General features: G+C 45.8%; 1 protein-coding gene across 4 annotated transcripts in view; it reads right to left on the bottom strand.

Annotated features, from left to right (window-relative positions):
- SPTBN1 (spectrin beta, non-erythrocytic 1) overlaps positions 1-26,203 on the bottom strand; it is a 115,064-nt gene that overhangs the window by 20,664 nt on the left and 68,197 nt on the right. For 2 of the 4 annotated variants that reach the window (XM_015621567.2, XM_015621569.3), the window contains 16 exons: positions 21,950-22,123; positions 21,225-21,316; positions 20,776-20,856; positions 19,953-20,068; positions 18,985-19,097; positions 18,193-18,380; positions 16,791-16,908; positions 15,373-15,531; positions 14,435-14,737; positions 13,501-13,654; positions 11,961-12,834; positions 11,686-11,820; positions 10,341-11,097; positions 9,925-10,127; positions 5,074-5,164; positions 1,197-1,343 (listed from right to left, as the gene is read on the bottom strand). In XM_015621567.2, the coding sequence (XP_015477053.1) occupies positions 1,197-1,343; positions 5,074-5,164; positions 9,925-10,127; positions 10,341-11,097; positions 11,686-11,820; positions 11,961-12,834; positions 13,501-13,654; positions 14,435-14,737; positions 15,373-15,531; positions 16,791-16,908; positions 18,193-18,380; positions 18,985-19,097; positions 19,953-20,068; positions 20,776-20,856; positions 21,225-21,316; positions 21,950-22,123 (3,705 nt within the window). The remainder of the gene's footprint in view (positions 1-1,196; positions 1,344-5,073; positions 5,165-9,924; positions 10,128-10,340; positions 11,098-11,685; positions 11,821-11,960; positions 12,835-13,500; positions 13,655-14,434; positions 14,738-15,372; positions 15,532-16,790; positions 16,909-18,192; positions 18,381-18,984; positions 19,098-19,952; positions 20,069-20,775; positions 20,857-21,224; positions 21,317-21,949; positions 22,124-26,203) is intronic. The other 2 variants (XM_015621568.2, XM_015621570.3) reach the window with 1 other exon arrangement.

Genomic DNA, 26,203 nt, shown 5'->3' with positions numbered 1-26,203 from the left:
ATCTCCAATTATCCAGTGACTCCTTCCAGAACATCAGCTCCCAGGTCCCTCTGCTGCCTGGAAGAGGGATTTTTAGCAATGGGAAGGTCAAGGAATGCCTCCTTTCTCTTCTCCATTGCACATGTTCCCTGAAGGGAGCTCCTGGGGCCATGGCTCAGGCAGGATGGAGCAGGGAGCTGGAGCTGGAGCTGGAGCTGCTCACACTGCGTTTCCTGAGGCCCCAGCTCCTCAGGCCACATCACCAGAGAATCATCAACACACAGCATAATGCTGGGAGAGTTTGGGAAATGCTGTCTTTATTGTAATTATCCCTATCTATCTCTTCAGTTGGGTGCAGATGGGAATGCTGCTCCCAACACAGCACATTCCATATGAATGTTAATCAGGGACTGTCACAACTCTGTACACAACCCTGGTCCTTTGCTGCAATCTGATTTTTCAGAAGCAAAGGAGAAGGATGTATTAGCATCACTAAAAAGGAACTTCCAGTACTAAGAGCAGCCTTCTAATTACACCATTAAAGGGTATTGCTATTTGTAGATCACAGAAAAGCCTCTAATGGGATATGGAGTGCCAAAGTGGGAGAGGAAATGAGCAATTAAACTAACTTACACTGAACAGAAACCCACTGTCAGAGCTAAAGAGGAGACTCCTCAGTGCTCCAGAGCTGCACAGGAGAAATGGGGGGAAAGTACAGCTCATCACATTAAGGCTTCAAATAACTTGATACAGAGCTGTGAATCTTAATTAATCATAAAACTGGATGTTCTTTACCTCATGCCCTAATTTTGCATGGGGAAAGGCAGCTTGGCAGCACAGAAAGCTAAACTCAGCTATTCCCTAAATTCTGTTATTTCCCACAAAGTGCTTCTACTTTATCAGCTCAAATCAATCCCAACATTTTCCCCACTCACCCTTTGCACACAGAATTTAGGTTATGCCTTCCTTCTGGCAGATAGGAAAGACTAGACAAAACCAAACTGGCACCTTAGCCAATGTCTGAGTGAATGTCTTGGATAAAAGACTTTTAACATCAGTGAGGAATAAAATGGGCTGGATGGAGACACAATGCACCAGAAATCTCCTTTAGCCTCAGCTGTGGGGTGATTTAAGGACCAGTTCTGCAGAAGAACAGATCCCATCTCTGTGCACAGCCACCCTGGACAAAGATAAGGGCATTTTTCAGATGCTCTTACTTTTTCAATCTTCTCCAGCCACTCTTTGTTGGATGCAAGCTCTGCCATGAATGCCTGATGCTTCAGCCACTTGCTGTGCAGGTTCCTCGCCTCATCATAGGACATATCTTGGGCTGTGAGCATCTTCTCATTGATCCAGAGGGAGAGCTGGAAAGGAAAATACACGGGGGCGTGAAATATTCCTGGTGTGAAATAATGCAGAATGCCTCCAGATCAAGGATAAAGAGATGCCACTACAGAAGAGTTGTGTGAGATTCAGGGACTGCTCTTACTCAGGGATTTACTCAGGGTTCACTCAAGGCTCTGCCTCTTGAACAGTTCAGTTCTAACATCCATCTCCAGTACATAAATAACCCTTGATTCAAGCAGAAAGGAATCACCTCTGTGATAAGCAAAATCAAACACACAGGTCCCACCCAGTTCAACTGCAAGAGAAACAGGGCCATGTGTCCTTCTTATTGGTCAGATGGTGTTGTGGAGATGGTTAGAGATGCTTTTGTACCATTAATTCACAGCACATTTGTACCTTTTCCCCTCAGTCCTCTCTCTGTATAGGTTTACATAAGTAATTTGCTTATTTATCCAATCTCCAGGAGTGTTTTGGTACTGGAGCCTTTCCTTTTCCTATTATATAAAATCCAAGACTGTTTTCTGTCTGATTTTCAGCAAATACAAAGGCACTGGGGACAATTTCCACATCACCACTAGAGAAAACCAATACTTTAAGAGACAGTTGATTTGCCAAGTGCAAATGGAATGTGAAAATGATCCTAGCAGCTAACATCACATTTCCTCCCAGGGTGAGTCTGACTGCTTCATCTATCCCTGAGGTGTGGATAAAAACCACATTCACAGCAATGTTTATAGAATTTGAAAAGGTCCATTTTCTGCATATTTAGAGCGGAAAATGTCAAAACAAATCTCAGCTTGGTTTCTAGAACAGCACTTGGGTGAGCAAGCAGCCCAAAAAAGAGAGGAACAGAGGCCTCTGCTGCGTGCTCAGGACACAGGGCAACAAACTGATCACTCATGAGCCTCTTTTCAAGTGCCCCTTAATATTCCAATTGTCCCTTAAATGCACTCCTCCCCAAAAAGGGAAAATTCATCAGAGCAATCATAGAAACTCCTCACTGGATCTTCCCATCAAGTCTAAACAGAAAAATGCTTGTTAGTGAAGAGCTCTTTAGGCAGAAGTTTACATTAGAGCAGGCTACTGTGCTGCTGAACAGTCAAAGGCTACATGGAGATTAAGATACAACCCAGAATTAGTGGTTTTACTCTTGCCTTTCTGGGGAGGAGACAGCTGCTCTGCTCTGCAAATTGCACTGCTTGGCTTTCACTGTTTGCTTTTACTCAGCCACAGCATTAGGGCTTCTGGGGATTTAAAAGTGCTTCCCAAGGAGAGGCTGGATCATTCCTGTTACCAGCTGGGGGAAGGCAAGACAGGGACAACATGTGGTTCACAGCCAGGGCCTGTCAGGATAAACCCCCCAGAGCACAGAAGTGCAGAGAAAGTATTCAAGGGCTCACTGCTAAAATCTGGGGTTTGCAACCACTACAGGCACTAAAAGTCAGTACCTTCAGTGTGAATAGATTTTCAGAAAATAATACAGTTCTCTAAATTACCTCAAAATGACACTTGCAGTATTTATTTCTCCAGAAGTTGTTAAGGCCAGGAGAGGATGAGGCTTCCTCCCATGCTGTACACAAGACCCCGTTCCTGCTCTTGGCTGCCACTCTGCAGTGCCAACCCAGCAGGAAGGAAGGGAAATGCAGAGACAAACCCTCGTGAGCCTGGGGCAGCAGCAAGGGGAGGGGAAAGGGCCCTGATGCTGCTGCACTTCCCAGACTGTGCCAGGAGCCAAGCTCCAGCCCTTCCTGCAGGGAGGCTCACATGGCACATCCTGCCAGCACACTCCGGGAGAGAAACTCGGGAGTGTAGAGTCTTGCCAAGAGCTTTCACCACATCCCTGGAGAAACGAGCTCAGACAGTGCTGGGACTTCCAAGCACTCAGAGGCAAGGTCAGCTGTAAACTCCTCAAAGGTAAGCTGAGAAAGAGCAGGAAGTCAAAGAAAACTAAGTGGTAATATTTATCACATCTCCTCCACTCAAGATTTTCTCCTGTTGCTCTTCCATCCACTCAGCAAATTTATTTAACACATTCATATTGATGAGTGCAAAAAACAGCTGGAAAAGCAGTACCTCAGGACTAAGCTGTGACAGTGTTTCTGACTCCTCACAACAACAAAATCTGCTGTTTTCCCTCACCTGTGACCCCAGGGAGGGGTTTATCACTGCTGGGTTGCTGTCAGGAACATTATCTCGCTGCTCCAGAGTGCCACTGACCCTCCTCCCCGGCTCTGCAGGAAGGAGTAAGGGGCAGGAGGCCCTCAAACACCTCAGTACGGGGTGCCAGTGCCAATGTGGCTGCCCTGGGAGGGGAAGGGCTGCAGAAAACACTATGCCCTTCCTCAGGTTACACACAGATGGCAAACTGTCCCGAAGGCAGCAGCGGACAGGAAGGCCAAAGGATCACTGAGAGTGAAATGGGGACTGGCTCAAAGCTGTTCCCTAACAATTCCCAGCTTCACAGGCAGCACTGAGGAAAAAGCCAAGGGGGAGGTGTTGCCTTAGCTCCCTTCCACCCACAGGACAGTGCTGCTCCATCACAAACCCTCCAGCCCAACAGAGGTGTCGGCAGGACCCACAATGATGAAAAGTCTAAGTTTTCTCAGGAAATAGCCCTGCAGCTATCACCAAAGCTAATGCCCTCTCAAAGAGGACTGGAGAAATCCCTGACATTTGGGCAATTGTAAGTTTGTCTTTGAAGTGTGCAGTCGAGACATCCATGTTTTAGTGGCTGGAGAGAAACAAGGGAGAGGAAAGCGTTCAGGCAGCCAACACTGGGGATTTTATGCTTTCGTTTTTCTTCCAGTGATACAGGGGAAAACCAGATCCTGGGGAACACACCCACACTGACATTGAGGCCAGGAGAGCCCTGAGAGCCAGGGGATCTTTGTACCAGAGCTGTCACAGAGGAAGGAAGAAGCTGCTGCTAATAACAGCAGAATTTTTGCTAATCTGTCATGTTTTAACCACCAAGGAGGGAGCAATTGAAGGCAAGTTCACGGGCAGCTTCCGCAATGCTGGGAAACAGATTGGATCCAGGCAACCAAGCAGCAAATACCACTTGCCCAGTTTATGATCAAAACCTCACAGGCAAAACTCTTTATTATCTGCCAGTACTCCATGAAATAACCTGAAAATTACTTGATTAATTCCTTGTGCTAGGAACAAGAGTATTCTGAACTTTAAAATGTTGTCATCAGTGTAAATGGTTAATGTGATTAGAAAATCTGGAAAGGATTTCTTTTTTCAAATGTTATACTACTTAACAATTTTAAACACATGTAAACTATCAGGTAAATCACACATAAATGATATAGTTTAATCTTGCTCCTTTTTTATTCTTAACCTCTCATTCTTCTGACTAATGTTTGCTAGAAATCACTTGAAATCCCCTGTACCAGACCACATACATCTGTACAGCTGTAGACAAAACTCTTAGTAAGTGCACTGCTAACCCCATCACATTCCACATGGTTATAATTTATACCACAGTAGAAAATCTTCACTGCTTTTGACAGTTTCCTATGTCTTTAGCTCAAATGACAAAAGAAAAGCTGGTTCATGAGAAAAGAAAAGTAAAAACAAACTTTTTTTTATACAGTGGTATGGTTAGGGGTTTTTTTTATGTTTACTCCACCCTAAATACTACAGGGTGACTGAGCATTCCAGTCCTCATAAAATATGGAGTAAGAATGATCTTCTGCAGGATGCAGCTTTCAGCAATACAAGTGAAAGGGCATGATTTACCTCTTGGCAATCCTGAAGAAACTTTTGGAGATCCCTGTTATCTTTCAGTCTCATCAGAAGTTCACTGGCTGCTTCACGGTTCTTCCTATGTCTGGTCAGAACAAAAACAATAGAGAAAGGAAATTAAACAGGCATTTCATAAAAAACTGTCACTATTGGTTTCTGGAGCCTCTTTGGACTGCAGGTGCTGGTAAGTTTGTGGTGTGTGTCCTTTGCTGCCTTTCAAAGGACATTTTGGAGTGTGTTATTTAATGGGCTCACTGAAGTTCAGCATCTCCTTGTTTTTGTGACCCATTAAATAGACAGAGAACATTCTGAAATCAGCAGGGTTTCACAACGTGTTACGGACAGAATTTGGCCCACTCATTTCAAGCCCACAGGAGAGTTCAGGCTGTTTGCCAAAAAACATAAGGAAACTGTGAATTGCAGCAGTGAGAGGATGCTGTGTGGCCCTCACAGGGTGCACCTGCTGGAACTCTCTTTGTAAAACACCTTCAGCACCTCCTTGTCCTGCACGAAGCTGAGCCGGGCCACAGACCCTTCCCAAGGCTGTGTTTAACCACGTGCAGCAGCCCTGGGTGGCTCTGCACACAGAAGCTTTATGCACTTGGAACATATTTCTCAGAGTGTTTAAGAGCTGCCAGAAGAGAAGGAAAGGTTAATCCAGAAGGCCTAATTTGATTCATCACAGTTTGCCCCTTTAAGGATGAGCCATGCTGGCAGTCCCAAAGGTTGTGGTGAGTCCTTCTAATGGAATGGGGCTGATTCCCAAGGTACCTCTGGGCATGTTTGAAAAATGCTTAATCTTGAGTAGTTATCCCTGTCCTTCCATCCTTTTCATTATTTATGAGGCAATTTACAAGGAAGAGACAGAGTAAAGATAATTTTTATTTACAGCTTATTGTGCCAGGCTTATTCCTATTGCACTGTACAGGGGTTTAAAGTGAAATATTACTGCCATTTGTAATAAGATAAACATGGACCGAGAGTTGGAAATTATTTTAAAGGGTGGCAATTTATAAGATGAGCTCAGCACAGGCTGGCAAAAGCTAAATAAATCCATGTTAGTGGAGATCTCCAGAGACTCATGATACTCCAGAAGACCATAAATTACATGTTGATGACAACTGGATTATGACACCACTCTTCCTGATCTGCAGTAAGTTACCACAGCAAGCTCTCTGGCACCAATTTAGTGACTCCAGAAACACAAGGAGTACTTGGAGATACATTTTCTATAAAAACAAAAGGTCTGTAGGCATAGGAATAGGAGAAAACCCTTTACAGGACTACAGTTTGTTTCTCTTTGGCCTCAAGAGCTGCCTTCAATCAAGCAGGCAAGCAGCATCAATAGAGGTGTAGTCAAGGAAAAGATTTAGAGATTGCATGGCAAGGAACACACGTGGAACCATCAAAGCAAGAGCCTGGAGTCCAAGCCCAGGTGAGGCTGAAGATTTGACAGAGGGAACACAAAGGAAAAGACACAAACTGTGCCTTAGGAAAAACCTCTCTAATGAGGCAAACATCCCTGGGTTTGATTCCACTCTTTCTTGGCTGGCTTTTATGTACCTGGGCAAACACGCTGCATTACTCAGGTTGTTAAAATGCAGCAAAGAACTGCTTGGGTGATTTTATCAGGCTGATTTCAGAGATTTAAGGCTAGATTACATTACAGACTCATGTGTTCTGGAGAGGACACGAGTTATGAAGTCTAAAAGAGAACTTTCATGGTGCTTGAATAGATTTCAGATAAGTACAGAAGTTCTTATGTTGAGAAAACCCAAATTTTAAAAAACTCATAAAAATATCTCCCATGGAGTGTTGGAAATACTGACTAGAAGGACTTTGAAGGAAACCATGCAGGGATGTCAAACAGATGATGCCATAGCATAACAAATATGATCTTTGGTGCTTAGAGCTATGTAACTGTACAAGGTTGTTTTGTTCAAGATGACCTGGAGTGAGACTGGACAATGAATTTTCTCTGAAGAACAGGGCTGAACCATAACAAAGCAGAAGCATTTTGAGGATGGGCACTGCTGGAACAGACAGGAATTCCTGTGTTTTCATCACTGACTTTTTTATGGGAATAAAGGACTTAAAGAAGTTATTTAGTCTGTTCTCCTGCTCCAGACTAGCTGTACCTAAATATTATTAACTCCTTGTTCAAATATCCTTAAATTCTTTTAAAGAATTCACACTTAAGGTTGTGAATGACTGCTTATTACTAATTTGCCAGAACAGTTTGTGGAAGAATAGTTTACTCTGCAGGCTCCAGCTATTTAGAATGGCTTTGAATTCTGTATCACACATATGACACCATAAGTGTAAGATCTGTTCAGCACAAGGAGGTGTCTGACACAAATTAATCCAGAATTTGCCTGGTGTCCCCAAGCTGACTCCCAGAGACCCCTGAGAATGCTGACAGTGCTGAAAACTGACAAAACCATTTGTGGTTTAACTGTAAGCCTGTGGGTTTCAAAGCCTGTGCAGAAATAATAAATCTTACATACGGTGTGAATGCAGCTGCCTGCTAGGAATCCTGAGATATATGAAAGGCAGTTTTAGCTTCTTTCATTGCTCCAGCAAATGAAGCACTCTCTCTTCTGAATGGGCAAGAACAAAACTTACTTCTGTTCTCTGTTGAGCAGAAAGTTGCACAAATACAAAAGTTGATGGAAAACAGGCTCAGATCACAACTTGTGCCAGATCTGCCACTGTCTTTAGACTAAATCTCCCTTGCAGAATCAGAGACCATGAGCAGGCACATGGAGAGGGACAGCTCCCAACACTCTTTCCATAAGAAAATGAAGGAGAAAATGCTTCAGAGCAGCACATGTCACCCATGCAGGGACAGCTGCAGAGGGACACCAGCTTCTTCCCCAGCTGGAAAAGCTAGCTGGTGATAGCTTGATGCAAACCCACCTTCTCTTTCCCTCACCCTTACTCCATGTCCTTATGCCCATTCATCCTTGCACTAAGAGGTTGTGCTCAAGTGTTTCCCTCCTATTGCACTTTCCTCTCTGTTGTGCCATCCTTATTGAGATGGGAACAATCCCAGGGTAGGGCCTGTCTGCTGCACCAGGGCCAGTGGGGTCTCCTCAGGAACAGCTCGAAAGCACAACTGCAAAACCCCCTCTGAACAACACCAGAAACTACAAAGAGCTCCCTATGGGAAGTACGGAGCCACTGCACATATTTGTGCTTGTTTGTTTTGGTCCTTTGTTAGACATCCAGGTGGAGCTCAGCTGGGAAAGCCACTTGTGAAAGCAAAGAGGCTTCCTCTGCTACTCCTCCCAGTGCACGCAGCCCCAGGGCTTTGTTCTGGAGGCTTATCAGCCCCCCAGACCCGGGGAGCAATCCCACGGATTTCCTGGATAGCAGCGCACAGGATGCTTTTTGCAGCGCTCGGCATAAATAGCTCTGGAATTGAGGAAATGCTCAGTTCCAGTAGCAGCTCCAGCACACGTCCCCCAGGCAGGACAGCGGGGACAACGGGGCACAGAGGAGCACTGGGGTGACGGCCACCAGAGCCTCTGCTGAGCACACAGGACATGGGCTGAAGCTGGCTCCCACTCCAGCCACTTCAGACAGGGCTGCAAGATGCAGCTGGCCATTTGCTATGATATCCTTGGATGCTTTCTTTTAATATTCCAAAAGCTGCAGAAAGAGGACAACTGACCAGAAGGCTGGGATCAAGTTCTCCTGCTTTCCTGAGTGGATGGGAAAACTTAAGAGTAGAGGGCCCTTAGAGAGGGTAAATAAGGAAAATCACTGTCTTAGTTTTCCTCTTGATTGCTTTCATGCAATCTCCTTTTCCTGGCCTTTGCAGATTCTCTCTGGGATCTAGAGCCAAGCTGGTGAGAGAGAGAGAATGGCAACATGGGGTACCCTGGGGGTTCAGCTGTCAGAGGCCCTCAGCAAGCTCTGGGAACAGGAAGAGTTGCCTTTCCTGAAGCCATGAGGCATGGCTAAAGTGGGTGCATGCACAGTGGGACATCTCTGCCCAAACAGGGAAGGTACAACATTTACTTCAGTTTCTCCTTGGAGATGAAGGCAGCTGGAGAACCTGAGCTTACCAGCTGTGAGAGGATGGAAGACTGATGGGAGGGTCATCAGTGACATTTCACAGCTCACTGCTGTGTTCTGACTCCCACAGTGCCTTGAAAGACTCCACTGTTAGCCAAACCAAAAGCAGAAAGAACAACAGCCATCAAAACCGAACATTTGGGTTTCAAAGAAGAACAAACTTTTAATGTTCTATAGCATCCATGCTACAGGCAGAGAGAGAAAGCAGAGGACTTGTTCTGGGATGAAAGACACACTTGTACCAGTGCTTGCTAATCTGATCTCAGAGGGGCCAGACAAGCTGGAAGAGGTGATCAAAGTGGAGCGGGTGGGGTGGCTGCAATGCCAATTACACCCTTGAAGAGCCACATTCCTTCTCCAGAGGAAGGACAGGAATATGTTGTTATAATTACACCAGCTCGGGGGCAGCAGAGGAAACTCAGACTTGTGGAACCAGACACAGCCAAGTGCTACAGCCCCCACCAGAGCATCAAGTCTGTTCATACTCCAAGAACTACACAGCACCACTCAAACAGCCAAATTCTGGGTAAGGGAGCTCATTATCTAGCAAGCCTATAGAAAGCGGGAGAGGTATTGTTAATTAAGATTAGCCTGGTGCATTCTTGAAACATGACAGTTCCTATTTTCCAGGAGACAAAGGAAACAGTCTGGAACAGACATTTTCTAAGCTGTTACTTTGCCTTTGAATCCTGGTAAAAGGGCACTTCTCAGAGAACAGAATTAATGAGGAACAGCTACATTGTACCATCGTTCTGCCCTTACCTGTCATCAATAGAGTCCACTTTCTCCTGGATTTTATCAGAGTTAATGTTCCCATCACTAACGAGCCTCCTGCCTGTCTCCACAACTGCATTGATCTTTTCTTCATTGGCATCCATGGTGGTCATGAAATCCTCCTGCTTTTTAATAGCAGCTTCTGCTCCTTCCAAGGTAGTCGGCATCTCTGTGTGTGCCAGAACATACTCCTGGGATTAAAGAAATCAGAGAGAAAACTGTTACACTCAGGCTATGCTGCTGCTCCAACAACCAACATCTCCCAAGAACAGTTTGAAGTAAAATACAGTTAGAAAAGGACAATTTGTCTGCTTGTGGCTCTCCAAAGCCAATAGACTGTTAACTGCTTGCAGTACACAGTGCCAACCAGTAGAAATGAAGTCAGGTATATCTTGACCACTTGCCTGGTTATTAAGGAAAGCTTCTGCTTGCTTGGTATCTCTGAGAAACAGCTGGTAGGCATGAGACTGGGAAAGGAGATTTTGCCTGTTCTCCCACATTTTGTGAAGCTCATTCCATCCAGTGTCCAAAGCCTGTAGGCGCTGGCGTAGGAACATGTACTGAGCGTCAGTTTGCCCTTGTGTCACCATCTCACCCATGTCCCTCATCTTCTGATAATCTTCCTCATAGTTGTTGATTTCATTCTTGATATTCTCGTGCTGAGTGAGCAGCTTCTCAGCCTCTGTCAGGGTGTTGGGCATATCTTCAGAGGCAATTGCAGTCTGTGTTCTGGAGAGCCAGGACTGGAAGTCATCCAGATCTCTCAGGAACTGCTGCAGCTTGCTGGCCTCTCCCAGAGACTCTTCCCGGTTCTTCAGGGTGGTCTTCATTTCTTCCCACACATCATTGATCTCTGCAAGCCGTGAAAGGATGGCTTGTGCCTGGTCAGGATGCTCTGATTCCAGCTTCTCTGCCTCCTTTTGCAGGTCACTGAGCTTGGCTTCGATGGCCACCAGGTCCCGTTCCATGCCCGTCAGCTTCCTCTGCAAGGCCATCACTCCAGCCAGGTCGTTACCCAGGTCTTGTGTGGATTCAATCACTTTGGTCTTTTCCCTGATCCAGGATTTGGTTTCATTACATTCAAGATGGTAGTTCTGGATACTCAGAGCAGAGAGCAGAGCATCCTTCTTCCTATCTACCAGTTCTCTGAACTGGCTCCACCTGAAATGTGCGAGGAGAGCAGAGAAATTGAGATTTGTGGGAAAAGGATGTGGCAGCAATGCTGAGTGAGCAGCTGCTTTCACCAGCTTGGTAAACCCAGCTACTCAGGGTTTTCTCAGTCCTTCCCACACCATCAGTATTTCTAGCAAAGCAATCATTAACCCAGATATGGTGTGTATTAGAATGTGACAAGTACCAGCACACTGGGTATAATTTTTCCTCAAGTGAAAGGTTGGCACTTACATCAACTTTTCACACTCCCCTGGTTTATTCTGAAGGTAAAAAATGAGGGCGTTTATACAAAACTATACTGATTTATTTTTTATCATAGTAATTATTACAGTCAATTTCCAGCTCTCAAATCAAAGTACTGACACATTCAGGGCCTGATTAAGTCAAGAGCAAAACTCCATCTGATAATCAAGTATTTGAAAAGCACAGCTCTTTCTTTTGAAGCTTTAAAGACCTCAAAGATACTTCAGGTAACAGCATCAGAATATCTTAAAAAGCCTACTCAAGAAAAACAAATGACCCCACCGTACTTGCTCCAGCTGGTGTGATGTTCCTGAGCACGAGGCTCTCACTTACCTTGTGTTGAGTTTATCTTGCTGTGCTTTGATCTTCTCCCCAGGGTGGCCACTGTGCATCAGCTGCCTGGCAATCTGGTTCACCACGGCCACACGGGACGCCTGGTTGTTCATTTCTGGCTCCAAGCTTTCAAACCTGGAGTGGGGGAAAACAAACAAACACAAGATGCCCCGCAGGCATTAGAGAATCTGAGCCACAGGCAAGCTGAGAAAGGTAGCTGGGGTAAAACACTTCCACCCAGTATTCCCCAGACTTCCTGGTAAAGGTGTTCTCACCTGTGCTGGATCACTTCCAGGTCCTCCAGCTTCTCTGGAATCTGCATATTATTCAGCCACTTCTCCTTTTCGTCAATCCAAAGCTCACAAGCATCTGCCTCACTGAACATCTTATAGAGAGCGAGGGTATCCTGCAGGGCCTGTTTACGCAGCCGGGTCAGCTCAGCAACCTCTTTGTATCTCTCCTCGATTCCGGACAACCTGCCCTGCACATCCGGAGACTCCGCGTGCTCCTGCGGCAGGGCCTTGGCCTGCTCGTGGAGAGAGTCGATGGTCGGCCGGTAACTCGCAATCTCTTCAGCCACGTCTTTGTGTTTCTTGACCAAGGACTGAGTGGAATATTCATCGTGGCCAACGTCATTGCTGGAGACAATCTTGAGGATGTCCAACATCCACGCATCAATATCATCAGCATCGGCCTGGAACTGGTGAAGGAGAGAGGCTTCCTCCAGCCGCTTCTTCCTAATGGCAGATAACTGCTCCAGGTTAGCCCACTGCTCCCGGATATCTTTGATTCTCTCTCTGATCTTCTCAGACCCAAAATGCTCTTCCGCGATCATGTCTTCACCTTCTTTTATCGCCTGCTGAAAGTGGCCGCTGCGGCCACTCATCTCGTCCTCAAAGGCCTTGTGTTTACTCAAGAGTCGGACGACGCTGGTTAGGTCCTTCCCGTAGTCATCAGATGACAAGATCTGCTCCTTCTCCCTGATCCAGCCTTCCTCTTCGGCCATTTCCCAGAAGAATTTCCAGAGGCGCCGGGACTCCTCGAGGCGCGCGCGGCGCTCGGCCGCGAGCTGGCAGAGCTCCTGGTAGCAGAACTCCATGTGAGCCACGCGGTCCCTGATCACCTGTGGATCACAGGGCTTGTAACCTGCTGGGACAGAGAACGTGTGTTACCACCTGGGCTCACTCACTGCCATCCCCACGGCTGGGCAAATGCAGAGCTCTGAATTCCTGCATGTTCCAGCTACAAGGTTTACGTGAAAGAATCCATCCTTAGTCTAAGGAAAGTGAGTGGGAAGTGTTCAAGCTCCACCACACAATAACATAGAAAATACTGTTCTTTCCAAAAGACAAAAAAAACCCCAAATGGAAAGATATTCACGACTGTTTCCAGTGAGACAAAAATCACTGAATTAAAATTTATCCACAGCTGCACAAAATGGACACCATTTACTCTAGTTAACAATGCTGGGTTCTAGGGAATTGCTTCCTTTTAGGATAAATGTTGGCACCATGAGGCTGGGTCCAACAATGTGTGTAAATGTTTGATTAGGAACACAGCATGGGGAGCCGTGGTGACCTCTGCAACAGCAGCTGCATGCATTGCAACCCCATGCAAGGCACAATGCCACACTCAATTCCTGAGCAGGTTCCTGGATAAATGAATCATTGACATGCTGAGTACAGAAGGAACAAACGGAGCTGGAGTCTCTCATTCTGCTGTGGAGTTCAGCTAACCTGTCTTGCAGAACTAATGAGTCTCCCAGACAACCTCATAGGTAATTAAGGCAAAAGGGGTATGTTGGGTGCTGGTTACCTTCTCCATCGGTGGCAAACTTCTGAGCAGAGGCATTGACCCCTCTCACTCTCTCAGCCTGGATAGCAATGTCAGCTTCCACCAGAGCGTGTTTCTGCAGCAGGTCTTCAACCCCCAACAAATGCTTGCCGTAGTCTTGGGACAGCAGGAGCACCTGAACAAAATGAGAAAGACAAGTAAAACAGGCTGAAGGCCAAAAGCTGTTTGCTGCTTTGGGACTTCACTGTTATCTGTTGGTACATTAGGTCATAGGAACTCCAGGCCTGTAAGGACAGAAATTCAAAATGCAGAGACATGGCTAATAAAAATTTGAGCCAGTATTTTTGAAATCACTGGCAGCTATGAAGAACTTGACTGCTCTTCAATGAATTTTCAGTCTAGGATGCTGAGAGGCTGAGTTAGCTCAGCAGGGCCGAGGAGCAGCACTCAGCCCAGGTACTGTGAGCTCCTGATGAGCGACACACAGCTTGCCTTCCTCCAACAGCTTCCAAATTCTGCTGGCTGATGGACAAGTTGTGGTCCTTTCCCTTCCCAGATCCCAGGAGAACAGACAGGAAGAAATTCAAGCTTTTTAAAGCAGAGAGGTGAAGAGGTGACTTGCTCCCCATGCAAATCATGATGGAGAGAAATTATTTAATTCCCTTTCCACCAAATCTGTTATCTTTACCCAAGCACTGTGACCAAAACTCCTGGGCTCTGTGAGACAGACATGAAAAGTAGCTTTTTATAGGAGTGAACTTGTTCTTTTTCCTTACTTGTTTTTAATCTTTATTGTTAACGAATCATAAGGAATTTGTTTGCTGCTCTTGAATGTGGATGTTCTGGTTCTGTCTACTAAACCAGAGGGGCAAAATGAATCTTAGAACTTGACAGAAAAGGGCACATACACCTCTGAAGAATATTTGGTCTGCATGCTCAAAGGACTTCCACCCACCTTCATCTCGTCCATCCAGTCCATAATGTACAGCATTTCCTGGAAAATCTTCTGCAGCCCAAGGTTCATCTCCAGCCGCTGTCTCCGTGCCCGGAGCAGCTCCAGGAGATACTCCCACAGGCGGATAACATTGTCCTTCCTCGCAGTGATGCGTTTGATGTCGTGGTAGTTTTCAGTCTCGAGCTCCTTCGCCACCGCCACCACGGCCTGGACCCGCTCCTCGTAGGCGGCGATGTCCGTCTCGATGGCCTCGTGCTTCTTCGTGGCAGCCTCCACTGCTGGGAGGTCAAAGCCAAAATTGTCCTGCAAAGGCAGAGGCACTTCTTCAGAAATGGCTGCTGAGGATAAAAGTCTCACTGCTCAACCTCTGCTGTCAGTTCTGACTTGGCAAAACACACTTGTTAGCAAATCCAGGATCTCAAAATGCTCCCAAGAGTCTTCTTTAATAAAATAAGAGATGCCTCTGATAGTAAAGAACCACTGATAAAATCAGAGATATTATTCACTGCCTTTGGGGGAAGAATCAGGTGGCCATCAGGATTAGGCTGGGGCTAATCTAATATTATCATCTCTAATATTAAACAATAAAATTAACTCTTGGGTAAATTTTATTGTTTAATATTGTTAATTGGGTTAATTTCACTAAACTCACCAAAATATTCAGATAAAGAAAATCTTGACTTTGAGCAGTTATTTCCTCATCAAATCTCCTGACCACAGCCTGGTAGGTTCAAAGAAGGGAATCCCAAATGTATAAAAGAGAGGGTGCACAGTGCACACACATACAGAGTAACTAAATACAATAAATAAATATACACATACATAGATGTAGTAAAATATGAGGCACAGGGGAGAAGATGTTCTCCTTGCAAGAAGTGCATCCTGTAATTACTCATGGGAACCATTTTAGTCACCCAGACAATTTCTGAGAGCAGCACCTGAGAAACAAGACGTTGATTTTCGCTCAGCCAAGTTTCTCTCATAGCTGCCTTGCGATCGAATCTCCGTGCAAGTTGTTCCAGTTTCTCTTGTCTGATGAGCTCATTTCGCAGTGCCAGTTCTCTTTCATGTTCAGCTTTTTCCAGTCTTTCCCAGGCCTGAAGACGGGGAGGAAAAACACACGGCTTCTAAACAACACATTCTTACAAGATTATGATAAATCCCATCTCCTTTGCATGGAATCAGGGCTGAAGTCACTACAGGCAACTTTCACCAAACTGGTTCAGTTATTTATAAGGCCATAAATCCAGTTTGCACTGGCTGGCCCTACACCTTATTCTCTAATATAAACACATGACTTAAAATCTGTTCTCAATTTAGTCAGTAATTTTCTGAGCAAGCTGTTTATCTCAGATGCATTTTCTATCGTCCTTTCTTACCTCCCTTCCCAACAAAGCCTAAGGAAACCACCTGGCTTGAATGTGTAAGAAAGTGTTTGTTTAAAAAAATAAAATCTCCTGAGTGCTACTCCCAAACAAGCAGATTCTATCTTCCTCCTTTAGGAAATAGGAATTAGAGATTCATGGCCTCTCACCTCCAAAATCAACATACAACTGTTGTTCTCTATTACACTTTGGAAAAGGAAACAACTGCAGAATTTGGTTACTTCTGGTGCTTACAAGTCCTTTTTTCCCCCCAAGACAGAAGTTATTCTATGCATGACGATAATATTATAAAAATCAGAAGTCTTAAAAGCATGTTGGAAGTCAACTAATCACCTTGCAGATCTTCTTATAGACAACAAAAATACCCTCATTAACCACAAACTGAATCTAAATCCAAACAGATGTGAAACTGCCTGAAACACGACTATTTTGGGCATTCCTCCTGCAGTTTGCTGCTCCCTGGGATGAGGCCACAGACACCCACAACAGCTGGTCTGGAAATGCCAAGGATGATCAAACACAAAGGAGGAAGCTGCCAGGCTGAGGCTGTTTGTTATCCTTGAGAGAGCCTGTCAGCTCTGCTGTGCCCAGCCCTGCCCTGCCAGCTGCAGCAGCAGAGAACAGGCTGCAGGACCCCAGAGGGATCCACAATGCCCAGGCAGGGCACTGGGAGGTGAAGGGGAAGGCACAGCACCTGCTGCTGCTGCCTCCTGTCACTTCTGTCCAACAGCCAGGACCACGAGGGGCAAGGCAGAGCTGGCAGCCCCAGGAGCAGAAACTCCTACAGACGCTGAGGACACCCAGGGCCTGGCTCAGGGTAGTAACTCCCAGCTATAGGAAAAGGTCACCCCACCTCACCCGTCCCTTACAGCACCCACATCAAGGCTGGAGATCACAAATGTTTTTCTGCCCAGTTTTCTGAGAGAAAACAGCAATATCCCGAGTCACAGGGCAGGAGCTACTCAGGTTACCTTGTTAATGTCAGAGATGAGTTTGCCCTCCCTCGGCATGTACACTTTCTGATTGTTGGCTCTCATTTTGCTTTGGATGGTAAAAAGCAGCACTTCCAGGTTTCCTTTTTCTGTAAATCTAAACAAAATTTTGCAAGAGAATTGAGTGATAATCAAACTTTCGTTACTGCTAAGGTATAATTGTAGAATCATGGATTGACAGAATGGTTTGGGTTGGAGAGTACCTTAAAGCCCATCCAGTCCCACCCCCTGCCAAGGCAGGGACACCTTCCACTATCCCAAGCTGCTCCCAGCCCTGTCCCACTTGTTCTGGAGCATTTCCAGGGATGGGGCAGCCACAGCTTCTCTGGGTAACCTGTGCCAGGGCCTCAGCACCCTCACAGGGAAGCACTTCTATAAAACACTGAATACAGTCGACTACAGTAAACAGTAACAAAGCACTTGTTTAAAACGTTGACATGGTGAATGGTGCAGTCACATAAACACTTCCATCTTGTGTGGGAGCTGGGAGCAATGGAAATAGCCCACACTTCCCCTGGAGCCAGTTGGGGCAGACAGCAAAAGCAGCTTCACAGAAGTCAGCTGTCTGAGTGTTTGGATTTAAACCCCTTGGGGGACAGGAAAAGGCTTTTTTTTTATTCTGGTATGTGCACTATCCTAGTTTACTCCATCAGCACAAGAAATTGAAGTTTTATTTAAAGCCCTCTGCAGTCAATAAACTCTTCCCACTGTTTTCCCTGTGTTGTATGCCTGGGAAATAAACAAACTCCATGGACATTAGGGAATAATCTGCAGTTTTAGATGTCTGGATCCTGTGTAATGTTTCAGGTTGTGATTATTATCCATTAGAACTCATATTAGACAAAAATAATAAACAGATTTGATATCACAATCCTAAAAGAGGCTTTCCAGAAATAAGTTGCCCAGTTTTGCTTGTGTCAGTTTGAGTAAGCAGTGCTGTTCGACAAAGCCAGACACGCTTCCTTTTCATGATGGATAAGCAGCAGGGATCTTTTAATAGCAGCATTTTGGTATTATCCACTGCTATTAAAAGCACAAGTGGTGACATTACTGTACTACCATGGTATGCTATTACCACTTGTATGATAAGACAGGCATCCCAGGGCAGGGACAGCTTCCAGGACTCTCAGATCCTGTGAGAGACACGCTTTTCTCCTTGATGTTGTTATGATCTGCACACTGAACAGCACAGAGCAAACGAGCCCCAGGTAACACTGATGAGTACCAATCAGGAATATGAGAGTTGGGCTTGCTTAGGAAAATAAATTCTTAAGCCACAATTAAAATTACTTGGATGTGTTTGTTTTTAAAAAAAAAAAATCAATGAGTGACTAAGCCAACAAGAGCACTGAGTGTTGTGTTAAGCTGAGATTAAACTCACTTGGGTGGTTTCTCCACTGTGCGGTAAGTGTTGAACGCCTGCAGCTGCTGCTGCACCCCAACCAGGGAGTTGGCAAATTTGCGATTGTTGAGGATGATAATGGTTTGCTCAATCCACTCCAGCAGGTCAGAAGCCAGGGACTCGTATTTTTCTATCATTTTCTCTGTTTCAATAGCATTGTCAAGCACCTGCAACAGCAGCACAACACACATGAGTCACAGGGGCAGTGCCCTTCAGTCATTTAAATCCAACAAGCCACATAAAAGGAACTGCTGGGAGAGTTGAGTTGTGAATCAGAGTACTCGCTGCCGGGATCCCCGAGGAAGGAGAGCTTGGCATTTTTCAGCACTCAATTCCCAAGATCCCAAAGCAATAGGGAGGCAGAGCTGAGGCTCACACAAGGATTCATGTTCAGTCTGCCAGCTGTAAGGACGGGGGCAGTGTCACCAAAGGACAAAGAATGACTGCACATGTTTTAAATGAGGGACTTTTCCAGAGGAGACAGAGGGCCCAGAGGCTGAGGAGCAGTTAATGAGAAAGGAAAAGCAGCAATGATGCAAAATTAACAAGCAAAAATAAAACACCAGCCAAGTGTTTTCTAATGTGAGGCAGCTGGAAATTAACTACTCCTCATAGTCACATGGGAATATTTAACATTCAAAACATGTTCAAAAGCAAAAAAAAATAAAAATTCCCAGAGAGTGGACTCTAAAAACTTAACAGCCAAGAGGAAAATGGAAATCAGAAATATTTAACCTGCTTTGTAACAATTTATAATTTAAACTGGCAGACCTTTCCGATACGTTTTCCTTCGACAGCCAAAGCTTTCATCTTGGAGAAGTAGTGGTAGTATGTCACCACATAGGTGATGATTGACTTTTCATCAGGGTGGTCAACACTGATATCTGCAAACCAAACAAGAGTTATCTCAGCATGCTGAGGCTGCAGGGGTTACACCAACAGAGCTCAGCATGCACCAAGGATGTGTTTGGGAGTCAGAGATGGCTTCAGTGGCAGTTCAGCCCCTAAGGTTGGTGTCCTAATGAAAAATAAATTGAGCAGCTTTGCACTGGTTCTGGCAGTAGTTTGGACTGGGGCTAAAGCTTGGGGTTTTTGGGCTTTACAGTCAAGCTCCAGACTTTGCCACAGCTTGTGCACAGCCAAATAACTCCTCTGGTTGTCTGTGTGAGTTGACAGAACAACTGTTAATTGACAATTTCAGTGCTGTGTCAGCATTTGGAGAGAGGAATTCAAGCCTATGTCTGTCCAGGTGAATCTGAGAGATACAGGTGGAAAACAAAATATTTCCGCTCCTGCAGCAATTCTGAAGCACTGGAAAACAAGGAAGAAGAAATTTGCCCAAACACATCACAGCTGCCCTGTGACACAAGACTCCTGCCCCAGCACTGGGAGCACACACACTCCCGTAGAAGCATGGGCTGAAGCTTCTCTGCTCCTCTGCTTCTCTTCCTTCTCAGAAGAAAGCCTCTGACTGGAATGATTTTATGGACACATGGCCAGGCCAACAAACTTGTCAGATGGCAGTAAATAATCACAGGATTAAGGGCTCTTGTGCTACTGCTGCTCTGTTTGCTGCTGGAGACATCTCACATTCTCTCCCTCCCTCTCTGCCTGTATCACCAGGTGAGTCAGCAGCTTCCAGCTGCTCTTGGACACAAAAAGCTGTCACAGAGATGTGCTCTGACATGGAGGGGTGGGAGGAAAGAGCCCTTAAGTGATGAAACTGCTGGAATTCTTACCCTCAGGGTCCAGGAGCTTGGTAAGACCAAGGTGCTGCTCTGCAAGGTTAAAAGCATTCTGCAGATTGTAGTGTGCATTTGATTTCTTCAGCTTGTCAAAGTCAATCAGATCAGGCCTAGACAGGATGGAAAATTCTTTAGATTTCCCAAAGCACAGTGCAGCCACCCTCAAATGAACTAAAATCTCCAACCCTTAGAAAACCTGGCCAAGGTTTCACGTGCCCTGTGCATTTCCCAGCAGTGTTAAAGGAATGAAGCAATGCCCAGCACATGGCACAGCAGGACCTGGCCATGGGAGAAAACAGGGGAGAGCTTAACAGCAGGGAAGGTGACACTGGAGAAGAATAAAGTTGTGGTTGTGAGTCTCTCCTCATGCCCATGGAAGCATGCAATCCATCTGGATAACTGTGCCTGAGCTTGCCCTGGGCAGCCTCCCCAGCTGTGGCAGCCTGGCACCACATCTGGCCATCCTTGGGCAGGGATTTCCTTTCCCTCCAGGCTGCTCTGGGTGTGCTTCTCCACTGCCGCCCCCGAACTCCAGACCTGGGCATGGGTTACTTACTGAGGTACAAGAACCAAACCAAACCCAAATAATCACAGGTGTAATTTATGCCCTTGAAACCAAACACAGCCTGTTTTGACTTGTGGTGTGAGAGGATGCTGCCCAGCCGAGCTCACAATGACCACAAGAGCTGTAAAGCTCAAAACAAGGCAGGTTGCTGTAAAACTCTCAGCAGCTACTCAACTTCCTGGTCTTCACAGATTTTTAGAATCAAGCTGCAAGGCAGCTGCAAAAGCAGGGCAGACATTGAGCCACACGTACCTGTGCTTATGGATCAGTGCATTGAATGCCATCCCATCCCTCCAGCTTGTTGTAAAGTTGTGGATATTGACATTGGGGTACCTGTAGAACAAAAACAAGGAGAGTGCAATCAATACAGCACTCCCAGTGCAGCTCTGCACACTCTGGCACCAAATCCAGAGCAGAGAGGCATTAAGTTTCCCTTGAAATCGTCATTTCTTCAGAAGAGAGTGAAAAAGAGCCAGCACATTACTGTATATATTCATGGATTATCAGACTGGTGTGTTTATCACCCAGCATTGACATCATAAATTCAGACTTTTCTGACTTGTAAACATCAACTCACTTATCTTGAATTGCCTCTCTCTGAAGCCACTTAAGAAGAGATACATTTGCCCATTTAAAATGATTTCAACAAAAACCTAAAATGCTGTAAGAACTTTAGAGTTAATCACTTAATCCACACTCACCCAGCTGTTTTCATCTGGCACCACAAAAGCAAAGCATCTTTAGCAGATTTCTTCTCTTTGTTGTCCTCAGTTTCAACGCTGATATCTTGGATCTAAAAGTAACATAGAAGATTTCAATATTTCTCTGAGAAACAACACTGCCTTTTTGGAAAAGGTGAAAGGAACACTGGGAAACACCAAAATTAATACTATTAAATGTTTATTACTATGCTATTTATTATGAGTTATATATTTATTATATGGATGTATTATTCTTTCTGCAAAATTACTTCCCAGCCTCTTTTAACAGAGGGCAAAGACCAATATGTAAATTGCTAGAAAACAAGAAATCTCCAGTCTTAGCTGGGACACTAAAATAATTCCTGTGGGCACCCTTAATCCATGTCAATGCCAAGCCAGCTGGGTTATGGATAACCAGCATGGAGATGGAGAGCAGTTCAGGGCAGCATTTCCTCCTGGACCAAGTCTAGAGACTGGAACTTCCCATTTCTTAGTGATTTAGAAATAAAGCCATATGAATTTCCCCACAGGAAACTCCCACCACAGGTCAGCAGCACCAATGGAGACTGATTTATCCTGACAGGTTCCCAAGCACTTCTCCCTCCCAGCACCTGGGAGCACTCTGCTCCTAAAATGCAGTGAAGTATGTGACAAACAGGCGTGGAAAGCTCTTGTGTGTGTGTGTGTGTGTGTGTGTGTGTGTGTGTGTACGTGTACAACCCTACCTGGAATCTCAGGATAATTGTCCAAATAAGACCAAGTGTCAGCCTGTGATTCCCATCCACAATATCATGAGATCCCATGTTTTCTAGGTGCACTCGCTGCTCTTTCAGGAACTGGAGGGCTTTATCCACATTCTCCAGGCAATGGATGCGCATCCTTCCTTTAGTTGGTTTAGGCTGGAAGGTAAAAGGAAGAATAAAAACCTTTGTTACTGTAGATGGGAGGGAGAAAATCAGAGCTTGATTCTTCGGTCCTGGCCGGTGCATCATCACTCCCAGGCCTCAACGCTGCACTCAAATTCCAGGGAAAACTACTCCTTGCATCTTCCAGCCCATTTTCACCAGGACAATAGAAGCAGGTGCCAAACTCATGGTGGAAAAACCAATATCCTGGACCTGAGCTGAACATATGAGCCCAATTTAATTTGCCTTTCAAACTTCCCTCATGTTTCCTCTCCAGAATATTCACTCAGATTTGAGCTGTGAGCTAGTCAGTAAATCTCCTCCAGAAGGAAGTGGCATTGCTTTTCTTTGGTCAGTAAATTGGATAAAGAGTAAGAAAATAACAGAGATTGATTACAAATTTTTCTATATAGAAAGAAAATACTAATTAAAATATCATCTATACCAACATTACACAATTATATGAAAGCCCAGTGCAACTGCAGAAACACAATTGTGCTATCAGCATGCAGAATTCTGCTGTAAAACTGAATAAAATTAAAGGAATTGTGCAGATAAGGATTTGTAGTGGTTTAGATTTGTCTGAATAGCCTGTTCAGTGTTCACTGGGATGTCACCAAAGGTACTCAGCCAAACGACTAATTGCCATAATTTCCTTGTTTTCTGCAGTGAATGTAATTAACTGGCCATGGAAATAGCTCAGGCAATATCCTTGCCTCTGAATTCAAGGGGAAGAGTTTTGGCCAGTGCCATGGTACAGTCCCTGCAAACACAGCCTGTGCACAGGGCATGTGGAGAGGGAAGGCATGCAGGAAGATGTGGCCCTCTGGGACACACAAACCCTGAGGCTTCACCTGGCTCTGTTCTCCTCCCCAGGCTGAGGAATGATGCACGGTCACAGCTCCCAGCAAGGGGAAGAATTTCCAGGAGCCCCACACTGCTCTGGGGTGTAAAAGGCCCTCCAAAGAGGACCAGATTGCATGTACAGCCTGTGCACACCCTATCCATCCCAAACACTGCCACTGCAAAGAGCCACAGCTGGAGCAGGAGGGAGCTGCACGGTTGGCTGAGGCCTGCCAGAGATTCCTCACCCAGCAGGGACAATCTGGGAGCCAGCCTTTAGCTGGCACCTTCAGTCATCAGGAGTGTGGAAAGCTGGACCTAAGGCTTGAGTGAACCTTGCAAAACACAGGTAGGAGGCAGTTCTGGGGCAGGAGGAAAGGTGGAGGCCCAGCTGCACCCCCAGCTCCAGCCCACGGCTCGTCCCAGCCCGTGGCCACGCCTGGAGCCCTGGAGCAGCTTCCCAGGCCTGCTCACCTGCACAAGGATGTTCCCAAGGCTCAGGAATGCCTGTGGCTGTGGCCATTTCTAAGCAGCAGTGGCAGAGCCCAACCTGTCCCTTCTGCCTTAACAAGGCCCTTCCCACTGCCCAAAGCAGCACCTGCGCCGCCTCTATTGCCTCAAATTACTGAGCAGAAAAAAGCTCTTTTTGTGCTCTCACAAGCTTCAGTGCCATGGTTACAGAGCTAAACCATTCACCAGAGATGTTTTATGTAGAGGAAGAGGCGTCTGAGTCTGGTTTGTGCAAGGTGTGGCTGTGCTTGCCACACTCCCCTGCATAGCCTCGGGATGAGGCACAGAGAGACAGATCTTGCACAGTTATTGGGCTAGCACAGATCCAGGCACTGAGCAAAGGGAAAACAAGAACCAAACCCAGAGTCTTCACATGCACATTACAGGAAAACTCGTTCTACATCAAAACCCTTCCTCTTTTCCAACTGAAAATGTGACAGAATTCACTACAGAGAATGTGCTTAAGTGGTTTGACCTTTGAGCATCCAGGAATTGTAAGGAATTTACCAATCCTTAATTTAGTTATGGAAGAAACTGAGATAAATGCTTAATCTTAGGCTGAAAACAATTCCTAGCTTTATTTTTCTATTTGGGAGAAGCTGGTTAACAGTGTGTGCAAACCAAATTACAACTGTCCTTTCATGCTGGCTGGATTCTTTCCCACTGTACTCAGTGAGAGCATTGCGTGCTATCAGTTTCCTTCCAAACACTGCTGTGCAGAGGACGTGATGCTGTAAGGTCTGGACTAAACACTAGGATTAGGGAGTCAAACTGAGCAAGGCCAGGAAGATGGAGGTGTTGCTGTTGTTGTGGTCCAACACACCTCCAAGGACTCTGCCTTTTCATCAACAAAAATCACAACAGGTTTTGGAAAATGCAGGGTTTGTGCAATCAGTGAGAGGGCAAAGAGCAGCCCTGCTTTCCTGATTGGCATCCAAAATCCTGGACTCTGCTCCACAGGCTCCAGCTCCAGAATCTGCACGCCAATTTCAAAAGAGAGCAAACAATTCTTGTTTGTTCCACTGCGCCAGTAGACACACCACGTTCATGGGATACTCATCTCTGCTAGTTTCTGCTTTCTTACCATTTGATGTTTCTTGTCTTGATCTTAAACCTATGTAAGACCTGCCTTCTAATTTCCCTAGGGCACCATGGAGATGTCAGAACCTACCTAATATTGACTAAAATAAATTCCAAAAGACTGAAGAGCAAGTGGATGCTGTGTGGCAATCCTCCTGGAACATTTTTGGTGTGTGTCAGATCCTCCTGGAATACTTCTGGTGTGTGTAATTGTCTCAAGGTTTAGTGCATTGCGTTTACTCTTGTTTGCAGAGGAAGGTGTGGTGGAATGCACTGTTCAAACAGAGCCTGCTGTCCTCCAGCCTCAGATAAGGAAGCTACAGAAATAATGTGTGGTGGTGCAGGCAGCTGCCAACACCAGACACAATGATGCAAGTGCAGCTCCATGGAGGCTCTCCTGCCCTCTCCCCACCCTGCAGCTACCTCAGCCCTGTTTGCATTTTCCAAAACCTGGAGAGAAAAATGTAAATGAATGTCACAGTCACAGTCATGAGACTGCTCTGAGCTTCCTATTTGCTGCTGAAAGTCAGATCTTGGCAGTGAGACAGGGAGACTTAACCAGAGGTGACACAGTTGATGTCTCAGCCCTCAAATAATGGGCCATGTTGGTCTCAGCTATCCCTGTGTGAGGAATACCTGCTACCTGAGCACGTCAAACCAAACACATCTGAGGTGAGCAGTGTGGCAGAGCCAGAGAGGGGCTCTGAGCAAACTGCAGCTGGATTTGTTACAGGATTTGTTACCCCATGCACACAGGCACTTCTGTGCACCTCACAACTCCCTCACCCACCCAGATGCATTCAGACAGCTCTTCTGCCTCCCCACACACACACTACACTGGGCCATATGTTCCACTCATTAACCAGAGTCTTAAGCCACAGAGCTCCACTAATAGGAGAGCTTGATGACAAGTGATTACCCAGCCCCCTGCAGCCTTGGGTCTTAGCTAAAGACTCGTATTTCTTTGAAAAGATTGCTCTAAGTTAGGCAGTTAAGAGCATCGACATCATTTAAGGAACTGAAGGAGAAGCTGATACCCAGCCATTTCCTGGCACCCAGTTTTCCTCTTGTGCAGCAGCATTTTCCACTACAAGGACTTTCTTACTTCACCACTCCTTGTGCTTGCACCAAGGGGGTGCCTCAGTACACCCAAAGAAAGAATTTGACCCATTTATTTAAATTGATTTTAGACATTCCCCTAACCAAAGAAAGCCCAAGCCTTATCTATCCAAGTAAAACCAAGTACACTCAGGGACATTCCTCAGCAGTGGGGTGTAATGAACACACCTCCAGCTGCTCCCAGAGTGGCGTGGCCCTCTCCAGTTGTTGTCCTGCACAACCCTGGCATGCTCTGGGAAGGGAGCAGGGATGTGCCAGGCCTGCACTCCTGCATTGGTGCAGGGTTTGTCAGCAGAGAAATGGGCCACTGCCCACAGGGCCCAGGAATGCCCCCCAGCATATCTAACTCATCACCACCAAGGGATCTAAGGGGCTCAGGAACATTTTGTACTCTGTGCCTGTCAAATTTGGGAGCAGGGAACATGCTGCTGCAAGCACTCAGCATGTTACCTGCAAGGAACCTTTGAAGAAGACTTCCTTTGATTCCCACTGAAGCCAGTAGGAAGGCATTTTAATGGTGTC

This window comes from Parus major, chromosome 3, assembly GCF_001522545.3.
Source record: "Parus major isolate Abel chromosome 3, Parus_major1.1, whole genome shotgun sequence".
Taxonomy (NCBI): domain Eukaryota; kingdom Metazoa; phylum Chordata; class Aves; order Passeriformes; family Paridae; genus Parus; species Parus major.
Note: the sequence above shows the minus strand (reverse complement) of the source record. Positions and strands in the feature narration are given on the sequence as shown.